General features: G+C 41.4%; 1 protein-coding gene across 9 annotated transcripts in view; it reads left to right on the top strand.

Annotated features, from left to right (window-relative positions):
• Positions 1-18289, top strand: part of LOC110978161 (uncharacterized) — a 37185-nt gene that overhangs the window by 14402 nt on the left and 4494 nt on the right. For 2 of the 9 annotated variants that reach the window (XM_087136364.1, XM_087136341.1), the window contains exons 13-23: positions 714-806; positions 1265-1294; positions 5532-5585; positions 8402-8803; positions 9766-9942; positions 10506-10638; positions 11444-11569; positions 14357-14485; positions 16141-16332; positions 17041-17142; positions 17387-17582. In XM_087136364.1, coding sequence (XP_086992490.1) covers positions 714-806; positions 1265-1294; positions 5532-5585; positions 8402-8803; positions 9766-9942; positions 10506-10638; positions 11444-11569; positions 14357-14485; positions 16141-16332; positions 17041-17142; positions 17387-17582 — 1634 coding nt within the window. The remainder of the gene's footprint in view (positions 1-713; positions 807-1264; positions 1295-5531; positions 5586-8401; positions 8804-9765; positions 9943-10505; positions 10639-11443; positions 11570-14356; positions 14486-16140; positions 16333-17040; positions 17143-17386; positions 17583-18289) is intronic. The other 7 variants (XM_087136380.1, XM_022232934.2, XM_022232929.2 and 4 more) reach the window with 6 other exon arrangements.

Genomic DNA, 18289 nt, shown 5'->3' with positions numbered 1-18289 from the left:
TGTCCTAGGTTGTGCCTTACTGACTTATATCACTCATGCACATGTTGTACTGATAATACATGCTCATTTGCTAATACTCTAACTTTTCATGCCTTTCGGTTTTGTAATGCTGTCCACGAATACTGTCCCTGACCATGCTGACCTTCGTCCATGGGAAATATAGAAAATGGCTAACATTTCTACTGTAAATCAAGGTTTGGCTTTCATGAAGTAATGGTTATTGACCCGTACACTGTATGTGTTCAGTGTTTTCCAAGAGCTCTTGAGACAAAATTCACAAGTTTTCTCAGGAAAGTCTTGATTCCCGTGGCCCTTGTACAAAAATATTGTTTTTTTTGAGTCACTCTTTGAAAGTAATTAATGTTGCTACACTGCAACTTTTCCAGAAACTAGCTGCTTCATGTCAAAGCTTTGTTTTTCAAACCACAAGATGTGCCAATTTAGCAATAGTTTTAATGGAGGACTTAATGTTTGTGTTGTATATAGCCGTGTGTACACGTATGTGTAGTTTTCTAAAATGAACAGTGCCACTAAATTTCCAATGGAGACATTAGCTCTTCAATATGGTGGAGGCGTACCCACACCCCTCCCCTCAACAGACACACAGAAGACAGTGTTTGTCACTGGCCAAGTCAAACCAAACAACTCCCCACATCCACATGGATCCTTATTGTTCTAATTGCTCCTCGTGTGCTTGCTTTCATGCTGTACAGATGTAGGTCCAGACCCGAGGACAGGTTCCCCTCCAGAAGCTCCCACCGTTCATCTGCCAAATCGGCCGTCAACGAGAAGGCACAGTCCAGCCGGTGAGTTGAGCTGTTATGTAGACGTTGAACTTTGACCCCACCCTTGAACCCCAAATTTAAAGTATAAAGAAATAAGGCTCCAATGTCGACCCACTTAATAATTTCGGATGTACATGTACGTGGTTCATATTTGCTTCAGTTGGCAAGGAACATTGTTATTTTCCACATGCTATGCAAAATAGATGAGAAGATCGTAGAGGCTATGTACTACCATTAGAATCCATGAGAAATTAATTTCCACTTCACTATGGCCAGCAGAAACTAGACTTTTGTACATTCCCTTTGCTGTAGTGTGTGCACCAAGCATAGTTTCTGTCATAAAAACATAGCTGCTTTGAACTGTACTCTTTAATGATTTTGTTTTTCTCTCTCAGTTTGTAGGTTATCAAAAATGATTATTTATTTGAAATTGTTCACTCAGCCATGTTCTCTTTCCATGTCTTCCCCGGATATTTTAGCCAAGTCCATTTTGCTTTAACTAAAGCCAGGTAACTCACTCGTCTTTCACGGTGTACAGTTGTAATGGTGCCGTGTAGAGTAGTTTCATTTATTTGTTCAGTTATGGACAACTAACAAGCAGGTTGCCAACTTCATTTGCAGGAAGCTGGTGTCCGAGGTCTAGCAATGGAAGTTGCTAATGCTGCTGCATAATAATGTGGTGAAATGCTATTAGGCAAATCTGCACATTTATGCATACAGCCTGCATTCGAGCTAACAAAAAATAAATCGACACCTCACACTAACGAGATACATTTCAGAGAAGTTGCCAGTGTAGACATTGCATATATATTCTGGCTTTTACAACAATTATGGTTAAACTCTCTGATTTTAATCAGTTTGTCATGTTTGTTATTGAGTTTAACAAAGAAGTGCCGAACATGTTTTCCATGGGTTTGTTATTCAATTTAAATGTGTGTCAGTCTGAAAGTCTGTTTTTATGAAAAATCTGAGTCATTTTTACAATTTAGCCCTAGGATCACATACTTTAACCCTGAAAGAGCACGACAGATTGGCAGTGGAGGGGAGTGGCAGTGGAGGGGAGTGGCAGTGGAGGGGAGTGGCAGTGGAGGGGAGTGGCAGTGGAGGGGGGAGGAAGTGGAGGGGAGTGGAAGTGGAGGGGAGTGGCAGTGGAGGGGAGTGGAAGTGGAGGGGAGTGGCAGTGGAGGGGAGTGGCAGTGGAGGGGAGTGGCAGTGGAGGGGAGTGGCAGTGGAGGGGAGTGGCAGTGGAGGGGAGTGGCAGTGGAGGGGAGTGGCAGTGGAGGGGAGTGGCAGTGGAGGGGAGTGGCAGTGGAGGGGAGTGGCAGTGGAGGGGAGTGGCAGTGGAGGGGAGTGGCAGTGGAGGGGAGTGGCAGTGGAGGGGGGAGGAAGTGGAGGGGAGTGGAAGTGGAGGGGAGTGGCAGTGGAGGGGAGTGGCAGTGGAGGGGAGTGGCAGTGGAGGGGAGTGGCAGTGGAGGGGAGTGGCAGTGGAGGGGAGTGGCAGTGGAGGGGAGTGGCAGTGGAGGGGAGTGGCAGTGGAGGGGGGAGGATAGAAATAGGGGGAGAGAAATCCTCTTTCTTACACGTTTACAGTTTTTGTAAGATTTAATTTTTGGTTGCACTGAGGTATTAGTGAGGCATGAGGTTTTTCCACTTCTGTGTAGCGCTCATTATAACTCAATGCCAAACAAGGCAGATAGTCAAAATCTTCACTCTTCGTTCTGTCATGTGAAAAGCAATGACGTTAGTGTTGTGGAACTTTGAGAGGGGCATCTGGGGGTGTGTACTTGTCTTCAGTGGGAGGGGGCGCAGACATCTGTTGGGGAAAGGGAGACATGTTTTTGCTTTAGTTATGCCACTGGTGAAAAATGATGTAGGATCCATGGTGTCAAATGGCAGTGTTGATACCAACTCTTATTGGTTGATTGATCAAGCATGAATGTGCAGGCATACCACATTCCCCCAAAATTGCACATTACTGCTGAACAACTGATCTGAAAGGGCTGTTTCAGGGTTAATTAAATTTGTGATCGCTAAGGTGGACTTCATCTCCATATTTCATATTTTTGCTCACCCTTCATGATGATTCATTCGTCAGCTCCCTCCCTGTGTGATGTTGTACATGATTCTCTCACACTGTCTCCATGGTAACTCATAGATCAAGGTACATACGAACATTTCAATGTGGTGAACCTTTGTGCATGCTGTTCTCACTGCATGTGTCAATGGAACTTGACCTTTTGGGAATAATTGTAAAAAAAATAATATATCAATGCATGTACATGCTTACGTTCATGTATGCTGCTACATTGTCCATACAAGTTGGAAGAAGGTGTCTTTAATAGGGTTCAGATATCTTAGAGTTGTCATGTGAAAAGACAGGTAGTGACTGAATCTGGCATTTTGGTGGTGGTTGTGGCTAGCCTCAGCAGTGGTGAAATGATGAAACTGCAAGCCACAGTTGTAGCTGGAATTGTCAATTCAGACAAGGCCCGGATCCTTCAGTGCTGTTATGCATTCATTCTCACATCTTGAAAGCTCTGTGATCTGTCATGCCCTGTCTGAAATGGACATGTTTTGGTGTGAATCCAGCTACATGGTATGCCTTATGAATGGCTTTTGAATGGCTTTACTCTAAAGCCGTACAATGTCATATTCAGTACACACATTGTAGAACACAGCTGAACTTTGACATGTTTGAGGGTCGCAGACTGCAAAGAACTGTGGAAGATGTGACAGAGTGCAAAGTGGATACTTAGAGTTTTGTTTTTGTTGTTTTTTTGCCATTATTGTTCATTTGCATTCCTAGGCCATAGAAAATGATCAGGTCCAAGTTGCTAATATATTATCAACCGACATATATTTATAAGCAGACAATTTTTGATGATGATCCTAGCAAGCTTTGCTCAGAGATCAAATACCCTCATGTTAGACATAGTGTGATTGTTATTTTTGTATGTGGGTATGACCTGTACATGTACCGGTGCTTTGCCTCATTATTAGAACATCATCTTGAAAGTGTCAGATGTGCCGCACAGGTGAATCCATGTTTGACTTGAGGGAGTGAGTGTTAGCTATCAAACAAATGAGGAATATTCAGACCCATGTTTTATACCCCCATTTTTGGCAGGCTGAAAGAAAGGCATTACCCCTCATCACCCTTCACAGCGGATCTGCTGGGTTATGTATTTGTAGCAATAAAGGAATTTTAATTCTAGACACAAAACACTTGAACCGACCTTGTTACTCACAGTATGATTTAATGATAAGAAGCTATAATTACAGTGTACTGTTTCCAATCAAAAGTTTGAACACACACAGTCACCTGTAGCCAATTCAGATTATTTTCAATATTTTTGCAACTTGGCCTATTTGTTCCCTGGCCTAGGACCATTTGTTTGCATGATTAATTCATCCCATCGTTTAATCTGCCTCATGTTTGAGCTGTGTAAACTCACCGCATGATAACTATTGGACCATTTCTGCTTTTACGTGTATGTTCATAGCATGGTGCCCAGCAGGCTTTGCACAGCTTTGCATCAGAAATAACCTGTACAGCTACACCCGCATTAGAGTTATCGAGAGTGGAATGACATCCTCTGAAATTTATGTCTCACTCTGCTGATTTTCTACTGACGTCCTAGTGGATATTTGTATACTTTGTTTCTGATGCTCCGCTACATTTATATTACAGTATTTTGTCTCTTTTGTATGTGGGTATGAATTGAGCACTTATTCCAACTGATAGCTGTCTGCATTTGTCCAAAACGGTGTCCACCTAGATATTGGAATTTGTTGGGAATATACATGTACATGTATTGTGTTCATGTATTATTGTGTTGCATCAATTTTATTTTAGCATGCAGTGAGCATGGAGGGGTCGTGTGCACTTGTGAATTTAATGTTTACTTGATAGAGCTTACAAGCGTCTGTGTGCATGCTTCTTTTAAGGATCTTTGCAAGTTTGATTCTTGTTTTAGTCAAATTCATCCCAGGTTCTTGGAGGGTCCATCAGACCCATCACAAGCCCTCTACAAGTCATCCAGTCATACCAGTCAAAGTGACAAGCCATTCAGAGAACTGTGAAAAAAGCATTCCTTTGTAATTGTTATGCATCCTGTAGCTTGCGACCGTTGATACGGAAGGACTTGTGAGTGTGCGCGTGAAAGGACTTGTGAGAGACTCAAGTATAATGCGCAATGTGATAATCGTGTACTTCCACAAAGCACAGTTTTAGGACTCTAGCAAGAAAATACTCTCCCTCTTTTTTAGCACAAATGCGTGTACTGTAAATGTACTGCAGAATTTGCTCGCCATTATAAACTACCATATAGCCCTGTATGCAACAGGCCATGGGTGGAAATCTCTCCTCGATCATGGGGGGGAAGGGACATCCATTTACACTTTTTTTGTGCACACCGCATTTATTATCTTATTCCATTTACAAAAACTCAAAAGGGAAAATCCTCCATCCATCACTTCCTTTAGTATTTTGTTTTGCTTAAAATGTGGAGGGACATTCGACATTGTGTCCCCCCCTACCAAGTTCACGGGGGTTCCGTGTCCCCCAGTCCCCCAGGGATTTTTCGCCCATGCAACAAGCGTGCGGTTGCGGACACAGTCAGGTGGGCTAGCTCATCATTTGGAGTAAGTGCTGCGTGGTGCTCCGCCACCACTGCTTGCTCGCTTGCTTGCTTGCTTCACTCTTGGTGTTTTCTCTCCTCTTCTCTGGCCATGTGTGTCTTGTAGTGATGAGGACAGTTACAGTGAGGAAACAGAATCCAGTGATCATGATGACAGCAGGTGATATGATTGCTGACGTTTGTTCCCTGGTCCCCTCTTTTGCATCTCCCTCAAACTGCACGGATTTTACAGCGTTCACAATACTCACCATGCACTCCCGTATTAATGTGTTTCTAAGTAACACACCCCCCCAGTTGCTCAGCAACAAATTTATTGCCCCGATCATCAGAGTTGCAGGGTGAATGATTATGGTGCTAGATCTAGAGTATCAAAGCGTGAAGTCATTTGGCCTTTATTTTAAAAAGAAATTTTTTTGCAACAAAATAACAAATGTAGTGGAATATACAATATGCAAAGGCTGTCTGTTTAAGAATGATGCAGCATATATTAATATATTTGAGTGACTTCTGCAAATCAAGTATAGACACTAGGCCTTATTTTTGCCAATTGCTAGCCTTGTAGTTCAGCATGAGGTACTCACTGATAAAGCTTGTTTGTTGATATCACAGTCTGAATCATTTTTCCTGGAATATTCACAGCAGATCATTACTCGTACACATTCAGCTACGTGTACTGCATAGCAGCAAGTCATCACAGCGATTCAATTTTTCTGTAGTCTGAATGCTGTGCTGTTATCTCATACTGTGGAAGTCAGGTCCAAAGCATAAATACTTTCAGTGTTCTCCAAGTTGTGCAGTTTAAACTTGGTGAGGACTGACAAAAATATTGAAATTTGAAGTGAGCCAGGAGGGGATCATGACTCACTTTGCGGACCTTGTCAAAAACCTCAGTTAGTTCATGCCATCTTTGCAATTGGAATCAATTATCAACATTCATGGGCAGCTTTCCTCATTAAGATTATGCTGTATTCTAGAATGCAGGTGTGACACCCAAAATGTTAAACTTTGCAGCCGTACTTTAAAGTTGGTTGCTACCTTGTGGACTTGATTCTTGAAGTACTGAATTTTTAAGCATTGAGATCTCCAGAAATGGTGGATTGAGTTTTCTGAAATCTTTTTTATGAGACACTCAGTAGCAAGCCTTGATACATTAATTGATATAGCATATACATGTACGGTACATCGGTGTGAGACAACCAGGGCCCAATTTCACAGTGCTACTAAGCACACAATTTTATGTTAACAGAGGCCCCATGCATTTCACGAAGACCGTAGTCAGTAAGCAGAGCAAAAGGCTCACATACCTTAGGGAAAAATTTGCTTTATGCCACGCCAAGTACTCCATGAAAATGGGGCTTACTGTTTATAGTCAGCATGATTGATTTGCTAACTGTTAACCCCTTCGCGCCGGGACGCGTTAAGACACGCCGTAAAAATTGAGATCCTCGGCCCGCTTTTCAGCAAATATTCTTGGCCCACGCTCCAGCGAACACAGTGAAAGAAGGCAGACCCTGGCTCTTGTGTACATGGTAATTGGTCTTTGTGTGTAGCCCAGAAATGAAAAGACCGAATTTGCATCATAATCACCAGCTTCACAATAGTCCCCACTTTGAAACCGAACAATCAGCCTTTTCACTGTGTAATTTTAAAGCGTGCAGAGCATGCTGGGCCACAAACCGAGAATTTGCAGTTTGGCAGGTGGCCTTCCTGGCCAAGCGAGGCTGGAATTCTTGGCTTTCGGAAAGAAATTCCCATCGAGAAGGGGTGAAGCAGTGCCATGAAATTGGGTCCTGATTTTTGTGTGTGAAGAAGACTTCAAACTAATCCCTTTGCTGTCTTTTAGACCATTAACTTGCTCAAAGGTCAGAGCCCAGTTTGGGTGTTTAATTGTATTCTAGAATAGTACCCATGCACTTTTGTCTTTGGATGAGCAAGGATACTCATTCGTTGTGCTCCAGTGAAGTCAGGATTCCAGAACTGAGAATCAGAGGATTATATTCAAGCTTTGCATATACAGAAGAAAATTTACCCCAAAGAATTTTTTATACTCGAGCTATCAAAGAGTTCTGAGCACATGTGCAGACCTTGTATTTGATAGCCTGGATCAGATCAGTTTAATATACACGTGCTATTCCCATAAGCATTAATAAGGTTAATGATACAACTTCTTGTATTTTTAAAAGCTTCAGCATGATGCCTGTTAATTTCTAAATGTACTTTTCACAGTACAGGTAATAGTAAAATGTATGTGATCATCATTCACTACAAGTTCCGCTATTAACAGGATTATTGCTTGAATATATTAGATGGTCATGATTTGTAAATCCAGTGCATGTGAATATAATTGATTCTTCCCTTCACAATTTAGCATGTTAGAAATGAGAGGAGCATGCCTCTTTCTTGAGTTAGGTCCGAAACGGGCTTCCAGAGCTACGGCTAGGTCTATTGTGTATGCATCTCCATGCATTTCCAATGGAACGAAGACCTAGTCCTAGCTCTAGACAACAGATTCGGATGCAGCCTTAGTTTGTTTGCAGTGGTGTCTGTGTAGCATTTTGCATGTGCATGCTGTATTTATCCTGAAATCATTCAAAATATTCATCAAGTTTTCTTGTTCAAAGCCCAGTGAATCAGCAAGTGTTCATGCTTGAATTCAGTTGGAGATGTGTTCCTTTGGAATTCCCCATGTTGCTTCCCCCCAAACTCTTAATGTGGACTGGAAGTTGTTTCTACGGAATTTAGCGAGGCAGTTTATTGTATTGTTTTGATTTGAAGTGATTGCATCGTGGAAACTGAAATGGCTGCATGTGGTTTGCTGTGGACTGTGTGCTGTACCCTGTTTGCATGAGTTCAGTTGTCCTTTTCTCATTCTTGTGTGTATTGATTTCATCCTCAGAAAGCATTGGGTTTTAATGGGCAAAGGTAGCTGGATTTGGTGAGACCACAATCAAATGTATTTCACTTTTTGGTCAACAGCACAGCATCCAAAACACCCAAACGTCAGTCGCGTAGTCAGCGCATCCCGTCCAAGGCTGGCCGGGCCCGCCGGAAGGGTCGGGAGCTCAGCCCCGAGTCCAAGAAGAAAGCACAGCAGAAGAAGCGCAAGGAGCAGCTGGCCATGCAGCGCAAGCTTCTACGGCAGGTCAAGAAGGCCCGGGCTGAGGCCAAAAAGAAGCCTGGGGTGAAGTTCCAGACGGACCAGGAACCGATGGGGAAGGGGGACGGGGCCAAGGCCGGTGGAAACAAGGGTGGGGTTAAAGGGAAGGAGGAGGCGGGAGTGATGGTGCCGCAGATCCAAACATACCAGCCGCCCGACGCCAAAGTGCCAGAGGAGAGCAGGGAGGATGCCACATTCAAGAAGATGGCCAAGAACAAACAGTAATAATGGCACTGACGATATTCATCCGAAACTTAGAGCATTAATCTGAACCCTGGAAGAGGTTTTTCTTCTCACAGCCAGGGAAGGCGAGATGCCTGCTAAATGTGCATATTAAGACATCCATGCTTAGTGCATAAGAGAATGTTGCATCCAGTCAAAGATTTCTCCACACTGTGCTCCAAGTTTAGACATCTTGCAAGAAGCTAGGGAAACTTGTCCGTCTCATTTTGGTTTTTATGTTTGTACGAGACATTTGAAGGATGAGTGGGACAGGAAATTGGGGGGGAAGGAAGTGGCAAACAATCCTGCTCATGTGAAGTCATTTTCTCCAAAATTGTGTATTACAACAGCATATTATACTGAATTCAGAGTAAAAACTATGCTCAGCTTTACTTTTGCTGTACATATTTGGTCCCATTTGTGAGCAAAACAGTCTAGACCACTTCACAACTGTATCTGGTGACCAGAAAAAGAAAGCATTTAACAGTGATTGCTTCTCCTTGGCAATAACCAATAGGGTTGTCTGACTTGCCAAAGTCAAGTGCACCTCAAAGTTGAAAAACATGCACATTAGTATGATGCCACTGTAGCAGTGGCATCTTCTCAGAATACAACCACACCCATGTTTTGATGTGATGATTATTATCTCAGGATGAGAGGGCTGTCGAGATTTTACTTTTACTCCTATGTGCATGTAGCCCTACTGCGACATTTTATAGTGTGAATCACATGGAACCTTCTTAGATTTGGCTTTTTATACAGTGCTGTTCTGTGCCTATGTCAGAGATTTTGCTGGGAAAATAATTTCAAACAATTTAAAGTGAGTAGCAGTGATAACCGAGCTACCTCTGTTTTTGTTCATTTTTTTATGAAACAAAGAATTATCTCACTCGTCCTCATTGTGGGAAATCTTTCAAAATTGAAATTGAGTGATTGAAATTTCTGTACCCATTGTGCATAGGCTGATGACTCTGTTCAAGAATTACATGCAAGAGATTGAGGGCAAGGAGAACCTGAGTGCTTTCAACATGTACTTTGATATCGAGGCTGCCCTGCGTCTTCCAGACGCCCATGCTGAGAAGCGATACAACCTGGCCAAACAGATCAGCAGCACTTACTTTGATCCCTCTTCAAAAAAGTAAGCAAGTTCCTGCAACCTTTCTAGTTGTAAAGCGCGGTCATGGCTTGAATAAAGTCTATATTTGGACCCCTGCCCATTTCCAAACAGAGGAGAGCATTAGTGCAGTCCATATGTACATGTACAGGTCAATTACAGTGATATACATGTAAATTGTCATGTAAACAAGTTCATGGGCATTCTTAAGCACCATCATTGCTTCTGGAATTTAATAAGTGTGAGACTATCTTTTTAAATCATACTGCTCCTCAGTTGGGAATAAATTTGATCATAGGAATACATCCCATTTTCACAAGTTAACAAATTTTCATGTGCGCTTGAATCTACACAATCAAGTGTTAGTGGCATTTCATTTCTAGGTTTTTTTCTGAGAATGTTTAAAGGTACAGTCCCACATCTGCAGCTGTCTGCTTTGTTGCACAAACATGATTCACGAATGACAAATAACGGACTGTACCTTCAAGTTGGCTGTTACCATCAAGTGTTTGTAGCTGAATCCAACCTGAGCACAGTAATACAGGATATACAAGCCCATACTGTTCCTCACTCTCGGCTGTCTTCAGGGCCATTGATTTATCCCACGACATCTTGACTCGTCTGAGCAATGAGGGGGACCGGCCCACCGTCAAGACCCTGGAGGCAGCCCAGAAGCACGTCATCCCCAAACTGGAACAGGTCTTCAGTAACTTCTGGATTGTAAGTTCACTTCTTTTAATATCAGAAAGAAAATCACATTTGGAATAATGGAAAAGTGCTTTGATATTAAATTACAAGTGCTATATAAGAAACCATTGTTATTATTATTATTAGTTAATGAGGTTGCTCACTGTACAAGTGTTGCAGTTTTGCTCTTTAATGAATTACTGAATATAGGTACATGTGGGTCTAAAATACTACGTACCGAATACTGTCTAATACACATGTACATGTAGGCCTATTCTACATTTGAAATTAAGCCCAAGAAATCAGACACAGTTGTCTGTAAGTACATGTACAAATGGCTTTTCATTTTGAGCTAAAACCTGATTATGTGGATAAAAAGTTTGGTGAGAAGCTCCAGAAATGGACAAAATGACTTAGACTGCATTGCCAATGCTTGTGCAGTTATAGTGTCTTGGACCATTTCTTGCATAGCTGCATCCAAAACTGAAATTCTCAATCATTCAAGGTACTCTCAGACTCGGATTCTATCGAATTTCACTTTGCAGCAGTGAGTGCAACTGATTCTGGGGTTGAATGAACAAGCTCAAAAAATTGGTAGGATTATTTTGAACAGATCTCTAATGAAGGAAGAACCTGTTGGATTTGTCAAAACTCAGAACATAGGTACGTGAAAGACATGACTGCATGCATGTTTTAACAAATTCAGTATGCTGCAGATTCAGGTAAGGCAGCATGCACTGCACTTTCAAATGTATTTGTCTGATATGTACCTTATTTTTAAGATCCAAAATCCAGTTTCGATAGCACTTTAATGAGCAGTTGAATCCCCATGTGACAGATCTATGATTCCACGGTCTATCAGACCGAGGCAGACAGTGTCGATAAGATCTACCTCAGCACCGATGAGGTGCAGATGCTGATGGTGTTAACGTCGAAGGTATTCACCCTCCGAAACAACTCACTAGTCAGTGCCATCCATTGATCTCATAGCAGAATGACATACAGCATATACGTGCATAGAGTGTGAAGGACACAAGATCCATATTTTGCCCGTAAAGCAGGAAGGATTATGAACATTATGCTGACTTTGAACCCTGCCATCAATCGGCATCAGTTTTGACCCAACTGTAGCAAACGTAAATTGCCAAAGCTTCATGTATGTGTGTATGTTTTCATTTCAGACCCTCAAACAAATTCTGCACCGTTGAAATAAAAAAAAAACCTGTTAGTGTTTTTCTCCCACGTGTCCAGCGTGTCAACCGGTCACTTCTGACATTTCAAGAACATTTGCCCATTCCACCCTACCCAGAGAGATTTCGATAAAGTTATTACATTTTCTCCTAGGAATTTGGCAGTAAATTTGTGAAGCTGCACACATACTCTTTCCAAGATACTCTTTCCAACATGTCTTTGAGGTAACAAAATGGCAAGAAATGGACTCTTGTGTGAAGAAACACAGTCATCAAACAATTTTGTTGAAAACTGTTTTGTCTGCTTTACGTTGTTAGCACGGTCATACCATCTTCATTGTGCACTTTCCAGCATGTGGGTTTAGTATCAACTTCATTACAAACAGAATTAATTTTTTCATAGATATGAACTTTACAGACCTAGTGATTATCAGGTAGTTTCCATGGAAAGGCATCAAACAGGCCAGTTGAACTGAATTTTGAAAGGAGAATGCTTTTTTAGGGTTTTTCCCAGGAAGTCCAAACAGCATTCAAAATGAATATGTCAGTGGAGATTTGGACTTTAAATTGGCATGTGCGATCTTACGTTCACAATGGACAGGGCTGTCAGCAAGATGTGAATTTCAGCAATAGGCATTCAAAAGTCATTTTCCAAATCCATAACTACATTTAAGTTGACTTCTCTTGGTCTACATCATAACAAAGAATATACAGAATGTGATTTTAATCTTTAAGAATTGGCACGAAAGTTCCTAGATTCTAAGAAAAGGTTGGAACATCTTTTACCCAGTTTCTTCCCCAAACTGGAGTGAATATCAGCTCCACAACATTTGGTGTAAACATTCCCTGTTGTGTGAGGTTTGATGGGAATCCACAACAGGCAGAACTCTCAAGGCAGAAATCAAAGGAGAGAACATTTCAATTTAAACCAGGTGAAATTGCACAGTTTTTGTTTAAGTGTATGATGTTTAATTTAGTGTTCTTTTTAGATGTCTTAGTTATACATCCTTCTGCTGGTCCTGTCTGTTCTGAAAGTCCAATCATATCATGCCACGGAATCCGGTACTTTCCTCACCTTCCACTTCAGTAACCTGGGTTTAAATCCTGCCCAGGTTGACATGTGGATTGGGTAATTAAGTCCCCACCTGACGTGTTGGTTTTCAGTGGAACAATTATCTAGGGTTTTCCTCCTATAAAACTGACTAATAATCCCTGAAACTTTTCTTGTTTTACTTTTTTTTAGTTGTAATTTATAAAATGTTGTATATATTTATATTACTATTCATAATGGTGGTCCATTGAAAAGTCATCTGAATCGTGACATAGTGACATAGCTATCGTCAAAGACTGAAGTTGTTAAACTCTCCATCTATACTGTCAAGTTTCTTGTAGATTCCGTTTCATTTAAACTGTAGTTTTTAATTTTTTTTCATAAGGGGCAATATCATAGGATTTAATAAAAACAAAATGAGCAGTATACTTTCTAATCAGGGTCAGCCATATTTCTGTCCTAATGGAATAAGTAACAAGGAAACTGGCCATAGGTCACAGAAACTTGGAGGAATCTGAATTTTTTTTGTTGTGTGGTGACTAGTGTCAATGGTAAATTTCATAATTTCTATTCCCGAGCAGTAATCACAAGTTCATTGGAAAAAGAACAATTATATCTAGCCAAAATTGAATTGAAGGGGAACAATAATAAGTGAGACTGGTTGAAAAATTTGGCTTGTAATCAGTGAATAAGAGAGTGCCTCCCTTCCATGTTATGTTCCATCTTTTAAAGGTGAATTAGAGAATTTTGACACCATTTACATGTACATGTGGCCCGATGCTCCAAACATGTATGTTTGTCAAATGTTGTTTGCATTCAAAGTGTTGTCACTAAATAGAGTTTAGACAGCAGCAGCTGCTAGTTAGTGCTTGCATACTGTAGCTTTGTTGCATTTATCACCAATTGTGATTGTGAGAATTTTGATGTAGTGCAAGCTGTAGAACAATTTTGAATGATAATTTTTATTCTGAACTTAGAGTAAAACCAGGGGCAAGTTCAGGCCGAGCTATAGGTTGACCACGTGCCAGTTGCTTGTCGGCAGTGGGCACGTAAAGAAGAGTCACACTTGAATGATCCAAGTGAAACTGTTTTGTTAAATCATGTCGCCGCATTTTGGCGTAAATCCTGCAGTGTGCATGGTCAGTGATATCTTGTACAATTACGCTATTTTTATGTGAGTGGTGGCCTCTGTACCAATAATTTGATATACAGTATTCTATTGATAACCATTGCCACAACCGTGCCCCAGGGAATGGCTCAAACCATCCATCCTTTGGGCAGTGTTGGTTCAACTGTGGTAAATACACATGTCTCTTGAACTTGCCCCAGATTTATCGCTGTACATTTTTTGATACTTTCAAGGCAATTCTTAAGTTAGATGTTCATTGGTTGATGTCAACTGCGTGTATGCCACATACTCCACAGGATATCACTGGTTCCACTTCATCCTCACAATCATATCATTTGCCCCCCCTTTCCCCTCCATGAACACTTTATCCCTTGTGCCCAGGCCCACACAGAGTCAATGGATGACCAAGGTGGAGGGGGCGGAGACTCCAAATTTGACATGGCCCTGAGATCAGGTAGCACGCAAAGCTTGGTGCTTGCCTGGAAACGACGGAGACGTGGCAAGGGTCCGGTAAGCAGGCGGTCGAGTGCTTTCTGATTCCGGTGTGAAGTTTTTAAAGAATTTCGGTGTGAAGTTGGTGCACAGAAGTTGGTGCACTGTAAAAAAAATCCTTTGTGACTCCACCATTCATCCATGGGGTTGCATTGCTTTCAAAATGGGAAGGGTGCATAATGATAGAGCGTGTTACCAGCTTTGGACTTGCAACTTCAGTTGAAAGATCAAATGTACGTGCACATGTAACTCCTGCACTAATTATAATTTTTTCATTTGATTGTGTGAAAAGCTTCAGATTAAAGGCACAAGGAGGAGAGAATGTGAAATCAAACATGCAGTAACCCAAGCTTTTCCTCAAATTGCAAGGTTTGCAGGGTTTTGTAGGGTTTTGTGGGGTACCTGTGAAACCTTGGATTATCGCCCAGAGTTTTGCATTCTCCCCTTATCTTGCATTGCCACGTACACTGTATAAGCTTACACCAAACTGTGATTATCCTGAATAAACAACTCAATGTTTTACATTCTCGTTCATATTTGGAGCACCACAAACTGGCCAACTGATTGCCTCCCCTTGATCTCACTTTTCATTTCAAATGCAGAGATCATTTACCTGTTTACTTTGGTGGAATGTGTTGACCTCATCAGATTGCTGTGATAATGGTGTAGCCTCACCTCTCAAATAACATGCATGCAAAGCTTAGACACAGACAAAAGCAGAATGTGGGGCAAGTGGCATGGGGAGCAAAAAGGACTTGGAAGAGGGTCGCTTGTTTTCTCATTGCAAAGGTTGGCAAAAATCTGTAGCTGACTGTGGCATGTTGATTATATACATGTGTCCATGGCTGTGCATCACTCATTGTCCTGCCCATATTTCAAATTTTAAAATGTCACCCATTGGCAGCCCATTTATTTCCAACACATCGTGCACTGTTAGTTGTTCAGTGTCCCCAAAGTGGCAATAGCATTTATTCACATTCCATTATTCCGTAGATTTCATGTATCATGTTACATAGTTAGCGCAAGTGACATTTGGCATGTCTTGCAAAACATATCTGCTGCTAATGTTTGCTGTGCAATTAAAAATCAACATTCCATTCACCAGATGTCATAGAGTTTATGGAAAGTGTTTTTCTACACTTTGAAGTTTTGAACTCCTTTCTGGAATAGAACATGGAGGTCTGTTTGTTGCTCCATAAAACAGAAGCTCCTGACAGTGCTGTGTTCGAGTCCATCACAAGTCTATTCATCACAAGTCCAGTCACAAGTCTAGTTCACAATAGGGTGAACAATGACAAAAAATGCTTTTGTCACAGTTCATTTGAATAACTTGGGAATTTTCTTAAGACTGAATGACTTGTGATGGACTTACATGGATTCGGAGGGAGTTGTGATGGACAACACTGGTTTCTAATGCACACACAATGGAAAAAGTGTTTTCTTGCGTGAATGTGCGTACGTTTGCTATATTGATTTTTTTAGTTTTGAAGAAAAGGAGTACATCAATGAACAGACTTCTTTGATTATGTTTTGATTGGAGTGTGCTAACTAATGATTGATCCTGCAAATACATCTTTTTAATTCAAGTTAAATACGAGTATTGAAAGTGCATTTTCATGCCTTTACTTCTGGATTTACTGGGTGACCTTTGACCTAATCCCAAATATCCCCAGCACTCTGGTCAGCAGATGCCGACATCCCAGGACAAGAACGAGTTTCAGTCCTTCCTGCTGAAGGCAGCCCGAGGAGTGCCTCCCGAGAAGATGATCTACTTCCACAGATACCTGATGGAGTACGGGGAGAAAGACGCCATGCCGCTGTTAGAGAAAGACCTGGTCTTCTATTTGGAAGTGCAGAGGTTTAAGGTACCTAAAAATGGGGCTGGGATTATCTAGTAAGCACACTGTAGGTACTTTACGAAACTGAAAAGTATGAAATTATCATAGGTGTGCATTAAAAACAATTGCTAACCCTCATGGTCACACACGATAAGTTTTAGGGTCTCTTTGTACCTTTTATATTTTGGGAAGCTTCAAACTAGCTTTTTGTGGTTTAATCCAGCTTGCACCAACATGAAATGCTAGGCAGCAGTAACCAGCACTTGAGACAAATCTGGCAATATTTCCTTCGACATTCCCATGGCACTTCAATTTGCAGTTTGAAGCACTTTATTTTGCAAATTGATTTGCCCATCGTGCGACTAATGAGAGGCCAGAGCTGCAAAACATCAATTTGCTCTTTCAGGGAAACAATTACCAAGTAGAAGACACTACGTTGCAAGCCAAAGTGTTCAAATTTGATGGATACTTCATCTGACCAATGCTTCGCTGACTTTTGCTTGGAACATTTATCGACATGTATATTGACAGTTATTGTAACTTTACCTGTGAAGTGACAGTTAATATTTTGACCGGTTGCTCTGCTTGTCAAGATATGTAGGATCAGCCTTAACTTTGGTGTGTTAACCATTACTTTTGGTTTGATAAAAAAACGTTCCCCACAAATAATTAAAGTTTATCCATATCTATCTTTCTAGGCCTATAACTATAAGTGTCCATGCATTCTTCCCACAGGAGTCCCACCATGCATACTCTGATATGTTCATGCTGAAGCGGAAGGTTGAAGTGATTGTAGATTGCTTCATTGACTCTCCAGTCACCAACCCTGGACTGCAGGCAAGTATGGGGTCTGCCCCCTCCATGTAACCACCGTATTTTGGCCAATGAGAGGCTAGTAAAACTATGGCCAGCCACCAGAACAAAAACAAACAGAATAATTCACTCGCTGTCCAAAAAATCTCACGGAGGTATTAACTCATCAACTCTCTTCCTTAACCCCATTTGTTTCAAATTTTTCCGTCTGTTGATGAGGCACTCAGAATTAGCTTTGTTTCAGCTTAAATATCTGTTGCCTTGACAGATTGACGTACCGCCCGAGGTTGCCAGCAAGCTGCTGAAACAGACTGACAACTATCTAAAAGACAAAGGCAAGGACCCCCATAACCCAACACTGTTTGATGACGCCCAGTACACCGTCTTCAAAGAGATGCTTCCCTACTGGTCTTCCTTCACCAGACGCTTCAAGGAATACCATGACAAGAATCCAAGACTTCCCTGTGAGTTAAATAATCCTCGCATGTTCACTGCACCTTCAGGAGACCTTCCAGTAGTGGCCAAACAATGGTGTTTGTTATTTCACACAGCTATTGGCTCTTTCAGGTTCCTCTAAACAAAAGCTGACTCATGGCTTCCACCATTTTGGGTTGGAGGATTCCAAGGTGTGCAGTGATCACATGCTAAGATATAGTCGTAATTTAGGATCCTTTTACCGTAATGTATAAGCTTGCATAAGCATATCACAGGTATATGAAATTCACTGGGACGGCATTAATTCCCAGTGAACTGTCATCAGAAATCTTGGTTTCTTGAATAAGACAAAAATACAACACTATCACCTTGATAAACAAGCAACTACTGTAACAAATAGTAGAATGTACACCAACAGGTGTGGATTATGCAAACTGTGGGTATCACTTTGTGGCTTCCTGAAGGTTACCGAAAGACGCATCACATTCAAGTATGCAAGTGGGAATGACGGAAAGGATTCGATTGAAATTTTCAACTGAATGTGTACAAATGTGTTTCTTGTGCATGAATGGGATGCATCAAAAGTTGACGAGTGTAGATCAGAACTTTATGGAAAATGGACTTATTTGTCCAGCAGTATATTGTGTGCAGTTGTAATGTGTGATTTTGTCATAGTTCCATTTTATGGTGGAGACGTCTTCTTGTCATGTTTGGTGCAATCGTCCATTTCTTCCAA

The sequence above is a fragment of the Acanthaster planci genome, linkage group LG01 (assembly GCF_054643075.1).
Source record: "Acanthaster planci isolate LZ-2023a linkage group LG01, COTS_SCS, whole genome shotgun sequence".
Classification (NCBI taxonomy): domain Eukaryota; kingdom Metazoa; phylum Echinodermata; class Asteroidea; order Valvatida; family Acanthasteridae; genus Acanthaster; species Acanthaster planci.
Note: the sequence above shows the minus strand (reverse complement) of the source record. Positions and strands in the feature narration are given on the sequence as shown.